The following is a 10594-nucleotide window of genomic DNA, read 5'->3' as shown; positions in this document are numbered from 1 at the left end:
ATATATATATATAATCAGAGTTAGATAAGGTAAAATCGCAACAAAATTTTAATTAATAAGAAATTTGTATTTACTTATTTAATTGTGATAATTATTTAGAATACTGGCATCACCAAACTTGATAAAAATATATTTATTCGACTCGTTTTCTCTCAAAATAAAAGAATCTGAAAACGTGGTAATATCGCTTCACATGAAGCGAATTATTTTAAATATTAGAGTTGAGGTACATTTGGAAACATTACCCGAGTGTTCCCATATATCATTTTATCCTTGTATTTAGCATTGGATAATATGATAATGCGGATGACGTTTGCATTACGCTCTAATAATTATTCAGGTAAAAAAACTCATTTTTCTAACCGAATCGTTTCATAAAGTAGACTGTTCCATTTTTCTACTATCAGTCTCTCATTTCGAATGGAAACATATCGAATGAGTATATTTTTATCAAGTTTTGCGATAACATCCATATTCTAAGGCTACATTCTAAAACGTTCCTCTCCGAGGAAAATTTTATTCGAAATATTAGTATATACATTACATATCCTATACAGGATGATTCAAAACAAACTTTTATCCTTAAAATATCGTATTCTCGAGTTGATTCTGAGACGATTTTTCCTCTTCGAAAATTTTGTCCGATGCTTAGTTTTTAAATTATTAAGAGAAATAATTAGCGAATCACGGGTCAAATACAAGAGGCAGGCAAGGACAATGCAACTCATTGTCAGACGCTTACGCGAGACGATTGCTACGATCAATGATGGTTTCACACAATAGTACGCGTATACATTAGTACATTTTTGAAAAAGAAATATGATCTAAAATAGAAATACAAGATTCTCATAGAAAGATTCTCTCTCTCTCTTTCTCTCTCTCTCTCTCTCTCTCTCTCTCTCTTTCTCTCACTCACTCACTCACTCACTCATTCACTTTCTCACTCGCTCACTCATTCAATTAGTCACTCACTCTTTTACTTATCATGTCAAGATGATTTAATAATTCCAAATTTCCATGAGAAAGGTCGGAATTCCAATGAATTTTTCGATAGAATTCCAAACAGTGGACTTTCAAACAAGTGTTTCTAATAAATTTAAATAATCATGCACAACACTAACTGTTTATTCGATCCATTATTCGTTTAAGGAAATGAGAAATTTATTAATGAAATTGAATTAATCACTATCAATCACTGCCAATTAATTATTTAATAGCGGCCGAAAATCGTGTGAAGAAACACATATTTTTATCACACAACATACATTTATGAAGAAAATATGTACATAAGCTTTTATCCGACGATAGCAAGCAGTCGACTGACTTTACTAATAAATCTATTAATCACTATCGATCACTGTCGATTAATTGTTTGGCGATCGAAAATCGCGTGTAAAAACACACGTTATTATTATACAACACGCGTTACTCGATGAGCAATAATGGCAAGCAGTCGACTGACTTTACTAATAAATCTATTAATTAATCACTATCAATCACTGTCGATTAATTGTTAGGCGATCGAAAATCACACATTACTATTACACAACACGCGTTACTCGACGTGGTAAACAGGGCTAAGTAGACGCGCACTGATTTTATTGATTATGGTTGAACAGCAAATGCACGCAAATTCACATGATTATAGTGTAATCTGATTTATCGACTTAATGCATTAATTTTACGGGTTGATAAATTAGATTACTACAACCAGGAAAGATTCTTCATGAACTGGTAGTATCACTGTTCAACGCGAACGTGTGATTAATTGAAGCACGAAAATTCAAAACAATTCCAATTGCAAACGATGAAGGATCAATGATGAAATAATGTTGCATGTTACTCGTTTTTTGCAGAGTTAATATTTCTCGCACATTTCTCTCATTCTTTTCTCTCATTCTTTTCTCTCATTCTTTTCTCTTTTCACTTTGCCTTACGAGAAATATTCCAGATAAAAACGTATAGTCGTCTTAAAAAGGGCGAATTGCTTTCGATCGTGAAAAGAACAGACTGTTTTGAACGTTCTAAAAAGAGCGGATTGCTTAAATGCCCTGAAAAAGAAGAAAAAATTTTATAAAAGATGTTCAAAATGACCATCATCATAATGCAGACTTGTATGCGTCTCAACAAATTTCTTTGTACATTTTTCATAACATTCTCTTCGATAGCTCATACGGCATATCGCATCTTGTTTCTAGATCTTCTGCGTCTTCAGGAAGCGTTTTATAAATTAACTCCTTGCAGTAGCCCCAGAAAAAAAATCCAGAGGATTGAGATCTGGAGATCTTGCGAGGCAATGTATTGGCCTGTATCGTCTCATCCACCATCTCGGAAACTGTTTCAAATAAGCCGTCACAATTCTGGCGTTATGTGGCTCAGCGTCGTTTTGCTGAAAAATTATTTTGTTCCTCTCTAGTGGAATATCTTTTAAAAAAATCTGGCAAATTATTTTTTAAAAATTAGACGATGTTTAAATATCTGGGAGAATAATGGGACCTAATATTTCAGTTCCCATAATTCTCACCCAGATATTAATCTCCCAACGTGTTTGAAAGTTCCTCAATCGCGTAATTCTCGGATTTTCCTCACTTCATAAATGCATGTTGTAAAAATTTAATACTCCTTCTTACTCTTGTGTAAATAGCGATTCGTCGTTAAATATTACGAGAAGGAAATCTGGGATCTCGATCTACTTTTCTTAAAAAATTTTCGCAAAGTTTCGCAAAAAAACTCATCTAGTGATTATATTTGCTAGGCCATGTTGCATGGAGAGTTAGTTCCTTATCATGAATTTTTGGACACAGTTTAGTCTACTCTAACTGCACACAAGCGCTTCATATGCTCAAAAACTTCCTGGACACCCTATATATTTATATTGTACATAAATTTACTATTATATCTCCATAAATCAAGTCTGGCATCTATTTTTGATGGAAAGTTATATAAGTGTTTTCCATGAGGTAATCGTCCATTTTCACAATCTTTACACGCACTTATTAAAAAATTTGTTTACGTCAAATTGATTTTATATTATTTAATATCTTTAATTTTTCTTTCTATTATAACTATATAATTTTCTCACAAAATAACTTTCGCAAAAACAAAATAAATACACTACATATATGAAATGAAATCAAAAGAATCGTTTATAATTATTAGAATGTAACGAACAATTATGGATCTCGCAAATATATTATTCTTCATACAGAAATACATGCATGCGCGATCGCAACTGAACGTTGACTGCGAACTTCACAGCTACTCTAAAAATAAATGAAAACCAAAATATATCTATAGGTGCGTTCCACTTAACTCACATATATATATATATATATATATACATTTTTTTTATATATTATGTATTATATTTATATTTTTATATTTATATGAATATAAAATATATATTATATAAAATGTAAAATGTCTTATTTTAATTTACCTCCTAAAACTCTTTTATTTTGGATTGTAAAAAATAATGCCTTAGACAAAAGTTGTACAGCTTGACGAGCCACTAATAATAGTAAAATTAACTTTTTTTTCATTATTATATAAAGATTAAGGGTTTTAAAAAATGTTTGCATGTTTGAAGAAGTAATGTTATACGTAATATGAAATTCTTATATATAAAAGATGTATGATGTCGAAGGAAACTTAATACAGTGTATATTTTGAAATGAAGATTTTTTTGAAGATTTCAAAATCAGCTTTTTAAAACAAAATTGTATGATTTTTTATAATACAATCAAGTTATAATATATTCAATATAAATGTAGGGGCAGCGAAGTGAAATTTTTCAGTGTATGGAATTCTCGAAGATAGATTGAAGAAGAGAAGAGGAGGGTGTGAGAATAAATGGCAAAAGTAGCCCCTCTAATTTTATTTTTTTTTAATAAAATTATTAATGATCTTCTCCCACATTTAACTTATCGATTATTTTTCGATAAATGTATAATATCGCAATATAATTTACGTTTTTGTTTCATTATCGATCGAAGATAATTTTCTTAAATAAGAAAATGATCTTTCATTCGAATAAGTTGATGTAGGAATCGTTAAAAGAACGCGAATAAATTTTATTTAAATGTATTTTGATATAAGATCTCTGATCTCGCGATTGTCATGTAAAAATTGCATTACATCCTTCAAGTAATGCAGTGGCATTTTTCGAATGTTTATAATTTCTAAATTATAATTTCTAATTTCTAAATTTCTCCCCGACCAAATATTATACAAATATGAAATTCAGTGTATGGAATTTGGATAATTCAGTGTATGGAATATACTCCAACCATACTGGAGTCACCTTTCATGTATAATCGTACATTAAATCGTATATTAAATGATCAAAAAATCAACATTTAATAACATATTATTTCTGTAGCACATTTTGACATAAAATATAAAATATTGTAGTTTAATTTAAATGTTCATTAAAATATTATTATGTTTAAAGCGTATTAGATTATCGATATTAAATAAACGGAAGTCAAGATTATGTATATCGTTGGTGGATGTTTGTAGAGCGTAATTTAAAAAAAAAAGAGCGTTGACATTTCGAAATGTGTTGTCATATTATAAACTAAATTCTTTTTTGCCGTCAATTTCTATCTCCGTTTCGTGGTAAGACTGATTTTGAGAACTCCAAGACGTTGATTTGCATGTTTATAATATTGTAAATTATTCCCTATTTGGTAATTGTATCTAATTAATATTTTTATGCAGAATAATGAGATAAATAAACAATAATATTGTTTGATAAAAAATGACTTTTCTTCGAATACCAGAACAAGACTAGTCATTTTCCATAATAGTTTTATTGGATGCTGAATACAAACCCATTTTTCAAATAGTTCTATTATTCACGTCACAGTTATAAGAAATTTGCAATTGAAATTATTCTTAGAAATATTGTCCAAAATAGAATATAACCCTTTATTTTAATATTATTATTTTATTAAAGGTGGAAATCTCCTTTTTTGTAAATATATGCTATATATACGAAATGTCAATGCTCTTTTTTTTTTTCTTAGAAAAATTACTCTCTACAAACATTCACGAACGATATACATAACCTTGCCTTCCGTTTACTTAATATCGATAATCTAACACGCTTTAAACATAATATTTTTATAGATATTTAAATTGAACTCTACAATATTTTATATTTTATGTTAAAATACGCTACAGTGAAAGTATATAATATATCAGCGGCACAAAAGAGCATAATCAGCAGTTCTTTGAAAGAAACCGAACATATTAAAAATTCAAGGGAATATTATCTATTAAGAAGTCAGAAAGTGTCGTTATTGTACATTTTTACAAATACACCATTTTCAAGTGTAGATTATGACTTTCAGTAAAAAGATCATCACAGAAAATCTTTTCTTCAAACAATTGTATCTTGCACAAAAATTGATAGACAGAGAAGAAAAAAAGCATTTTGTAGGAAATTTATAAGTTTTAATTTGATATATTAGGTGTACAACTTTGCTTCCGCCGTTTTTTTCCGAAATTCGAAGCTTTATTGTAAAAAACTGGTTATACATTTATGATTCAAAGTATTGTCCATCGCTGGCCACTACTTTCTCCCATCTTTCGGGTAGCGTACGAATCCCGCGTCGAAAAAACTGGTCATCTTTTGAGGCTATCCACGAATCGATCCAATTTCTTACTTCTTCATAAGACCGGAAGTGCTGGTCAGCCAGGCCGTGTGCCATTGATCAAAACAAGTGATAGTCAGAGGGAGCAACGTCTGGAGAATACGGCGGGTGGGGTAGGACTTCCCATTTCAACGTTTCCAAGTATGTCTTGACCATTTTCGCAACATGGGGTCGAGCATTGTCATGCTGCAAAATCACTTTATCGTGTCTCTCGTTGTATTGCGGCCGTTTGTCTTTCAATGCTCGGCTCAAACGCATCAATTGCGTTCGATACCGATCGCCTGTGATTGTTTCAGTCGGTTTTAACAGTTCATAATACACTACGCCGAGCTGGTCCCACTAAATACAGAGCATGATCTTGGACGTCAAAATCACCGTTCTTGAAGCGTTGAAACCACTCACGACACGTTCTTTCACTAATAGCGGCCTCACCATAAGTATTTGAGAGCATTCGATGAGCCTCATCCGCAGATTTCTTCATATTGAAGCAAAAAATTAAAACCTCCCGCAAATGACGAGAATTTAGCTCATAAACTGACATTTTCAATCGAGAATAACTTTATGATGCAGACACAAATCGACTAATGTTTCTATGGAGTTATGTTGACAGATGCCCAAGTTTATTGTATGACGTCTATGATCTATTTATTTCGACCACCACTTATCGCTAAAGCTATCTATAGAAAAACGGCGGAAGCAAAGTTGTACACATAATACTTTATATTTTTTACATAAATCCTTTAGAAACTGAAATATTTATAAAAAAGTAAGGACAAATAGATTTTTTTAAGAAAATATTGAAAAAAAGCAATTTTCCTCAAAGCTGTTTTTCCAAAAATATTTTGATACGCATCTAACATCGTATATAACGTACATGTAAACTTTGAGAAAAATATGAATATTATTTTTTTCAATTCTATTACATACTATTAATAAACTTATATTTTAAATAATTAAAGTAAATTGAGGGGTAAAAATGTTTCGATTTGACAATAAGTACTTTTTACGTAGGAGTAGCCATATCCGAGATATTTACGAAAAAAATATGAAAAATTGTTTCTTTCTCAAAAATACGATATTTTTAAAAATATTCTATTACAGAAAATATTGATCGATATTGAAAAACAAAATGAAATTGTTTATAATTTTTCTAGCTTTTTTTTCATAATGACTTTTATTCCGATAAAATCAATACTATCAGAGATATTTTTGAAGAATCGTATTTTTGATCAGTTTTTTGAAGTTGCAAAGTTTTCCAAGTGAACTAACGGTCAGGACTTTTAGTATGTTACATAATATGCCACTTCAAACAACTTATCGCAAACAAATCTTGCAATGCAAATCATGCATGTTATCTAGATGAATATCAATATTAATTAATACTTATACTCTATGCTGTAACAACAGAAAAATTATATAAACGTAAATATAGGGTGTTCAGTGATGATCATATAATCTTTCATGGGCAGGTAAAACAAACTAAACTGAATCGAAAAGTCCTTTACCAAATTGCAATTTTTTTTTAGTTAACCAATGAGTAGAATGTCTAAAATCAGCGCATAAAACAACTTTAAGATATTTTTAAGAGTTTTTTTGAAAAACATCTTCAAGATATTTCATAAAAAACTCCGAAAAATATTTTAAAGTCTTATTGTCGATTTTATCCGCTTTGACAATTTTTAGAATTTAATATCTCGTTTCTATATGAGTAATGTACTTGTTTATAGAGTAGAACATTACTTCGCATCGGATTAAATTTTTGAATGTTAAAAACGATAAGCTAAAAAATTTCAGCGTTAGGTTTCCAACATAATTTTAATGTTTAAAAAATGACTTTTTTAATGACATTTAACATTCTTTTATAAAGAAAAAATTAATGTTATCTTGAATTATTAAAATATATATATTAAAATTTGTTATTATGATGAATGTATTGTTCATGTCCTATAAAATGCATTTTTTTTAATTTCAATATCTTATTTTGTATATATATTTTGTAATCGTGCAACGAAGAATTTAAGTAAGATTTTTCTGAGATACAAAATTGTGCTATTAAGAAACATATACCATATAACCTTTTTTCTTAGAAAATGTATACGCACACGCGCGTATATGTGTATGTACTATACGTATATACGTGTGTACACACACACACACACACACACACACACACACACACACACACACACACACACACACACGTGCGCGCGCGCGCACATATGTATATATTTAGCGGAATCTATAACGATAAATTATATTGTGTGTATCGATTGTCACAAACTAGAAATTATAAGTATAATGATTTCATTGTTAAAATTTATATATAATATCTTAGAAAAATTCTGTACTTAAATTCTTCATAACGTGATTAAAAAGTAAGATATTGAGATAAAAAGAATACATTTTGTAGAGGATGAATAATACATTCATAACTTCTCATTACAATTTCGAGATAACATTAATCTTTTTTTATAAGAATATTTTAAATAAATATAACATAAAAGCCACTTTTGCACATTAAATCTCAGTTATTTCGAAAACCTGACGTGCTAATGAAATTTAACTTGCGACATCGTTTTCAGCATCCAAAAATCTATAAAAAAAACCTTTTTTGATTAAAAGAAACATTTTATTGTAAAATAATATTATCTTTATTCATAGTTTGTAAATGTAGCAGCAAATCCATTTATCAACACTACGATTTTATCGATAGTGGCGAAAATATGATATGTAGTTCACATCAATTTATAAAATTGATGTTGATGTCGCTAGCATATGACTTTTACCTGTCACCCGAAAAAGGTTGCTAAAGCCCCTCTCAGGTTTCTCTCTGTCCAACACTTATCCAATGTTTTCTCATAGTAATGTAAATTGTTTATATTATATCTGTTAAATGATGATGTTTTTTATTATATCTATATAATTTCATTACTAGTTTAGCTAGGTTTAGGTTGGTAATTGAAGTAGAAAATGAATAACATTTACCAATTGAAGAAGTGGTGTAGTGGGTAACGTAGAAGATTCAGAAGTCCCGGTTCGAATCTTACTAAAGTGCGTTTTTTAATACCATTTTGAAGTATTTAATTTCAGATATAATTATTATAAATGTCTCAGAAATAAAATTTGTAACTCTTAAATATGAATGTTCTTTTTTTCGAATATTAAATTAGTGTCAGCTCGAATCCAATCCATTTCAATCCATTTTCATGGATTTAAAATACGCATTAAAAAAATTTTAATTCATTTTAATCCATTCTCGTTTGAAATGTCGCCATAAGATGCTCATCTTATGTTATGCTTATATCATTTTGTGTGTGGTGTCCTAAAGCGAGGCTACTAATTCTTGCATAATGCATACAGGTAATGCATAAGAAAATGTACCAATCGAAATCCTCTATTTTCTTCCTTTCCATAAAATAAAAAACTCTGATTGATTCAATTTCTTATGTCATGCCTGCTTAAGAATATATCCACACACACTTGCATAGCCGCATAAACGCATGCATAAAGAAAATTATCCAATCATGTTTCTCTTATAAAGTCGCACATAAAATGTGAATGGATAATTTTCTTTATACATATATTTATGCAGCTATGCAAATTTGTGTAAATATTTTATTGAAAAAAATCATGTCACAACATTATATGATGAAATCGTGTAATTATAACATGTAAATCACATAACGGATTGTTCCAAGTCAGAACGATTTTTTAAATTACATAATTTAAAAAATCACATGATATTAGAAATAATTTCATTATATGATTTTATAGTTATCAAATTTTAAAGAATGATAGAAATAGAAAAAAAAGAACATATCACGTTGACTTTTCAAATAAGTATATCTTTAGACTTCGGACTCATCGTAGAATCAGTATAGTAGGAAAATTTTACGAAATTCTGATGTCACTAGATCTGTTTTATTGTAAATTAGCTGTAATAAATAAGTCGAGATTTGCATGAAGCGATTACCTTCTGAATTCGTGCCTGCTGCCACATGGCGAGTTAAACGCTAATGTGTTGGTGCTGTTCGTTTTTTTCTTGTTCCTCCTGGGACTTAAGGATCCGCGATTTACCGGACTCTTGATTTCCTCCGCGTTACGCACCACGATTGCCTCGTCGAATTTACCAAATGATGTAATGTCATGTGTTTTCTCATCCTCTTCGTCACTACTGTCCTTGATATCCATGATCGGCGCCGAGGAATGTCCATTGATACGTCCTTCGACGATCACTCTCAGGGTCTGTATGACGACGAATATCGGGTAGACCCCGAGAGCGAATTATTCGACAGCTTTTATTATGATTTATTTAACGTAGATTTATAAAGACTGATAAAAGTGAACAGGAAGGAAAAGAATACTCTGTTTGACACTACTAGCTACCACCGGTTATCTTCACATTAGACGATGACAGTAGTTTGTTTTGTTAACGTTGCCATAGTTTTATTGATTGGAATTGGCTGCTAAAAACTGCTGAAAGAATATAAGCATACGCTGCGGGCTGCGTTTTATTTCACAACTCTTGTGAACATTTATTTATCCTTGTTTAACATTTGATAAATAACAAGGATAAAATTGATTTTAGAAGAGCGCTGTGAATAAAGAGCATGAACAGCGTGAACATCAAATAGACATAATCTATATGCATTAGAAATGAAAGATTTTTTAATTGAAAATTAAAATTCAACATATATATGTACAATTAAAATAAAACAGAGTTAAAACAAATTTAAAATGAATCAGATCATGTTTCATAAACGCACTTTATTCTGCAGCAGCAATAATTTGTTGCTTAATTATTTTGCAATAATATATTCGTTTTAATTAAATTGTAGCATGAGTTCATGCATTTTTCATTTTATGTATATTTCTTATTTCTATTTTACAGCGATATTATTGTTCTTAAAAAAAAATTTATATATTTTTGATCT

The 10594-nt window shown here is 29.8% G+C and overlaps 1 protein-coding gene across 7 annotated transcripts in view; it reads right to left on the bottom strand.

Moving 5' to 3' along the window:
- The window catches only part of LOC108690806 (intraflagellar transport protein 46 homolog), a 19186-nt gene extending 9287 nt beyond the window's left edge, over window positions 1-9899 (bottom strand). The window contains exons 1-3 of one of the 7 annotated variants that reach the window (XM_018198303.1): window positions 3207-3225; window positions 2143-2389; window positions 1938-2051 (exon numbers count right to left, since the gene is read on the bottom strand). In XM_018198303.1, the coding sequence (XP_018053792.1) occupies window positions 1938-2051; window positions 2143-2144 (116 nt within the window). In that variant the 5' untranslated portion in view covers window positions 2145-2389; window positions 3207-3225. The other 6 variants (XM_018198304.1, XM_018198301.1, XM_018198299.1 and 3 more) reach the window with 6 other exon arrangements.
- Window positions 9900-10594: the final 695 nt, after the last annotated feature.

This window comes from Atta colombica, unplaced genomic scaffold (assembly GCF_001594045.1).
Source record: "Atta colombica isolate Treedump-2 unplaced genomic scaffold, Acol1.0 scaffold36, whole genome shotgun sequence".
NCBI classification, from domain to species: domain Eukaryota; kingdom Metazoa; phylum Arthropoda; class Insecta; order Hymenoptera; family Formicidae; genus Atta; species Atta colombica.
The sequence above is the reverse complement of the archived record's forward strand: the minus strand, read 5'-3'. Positions and strand labels throughout refer to the sequence as shown.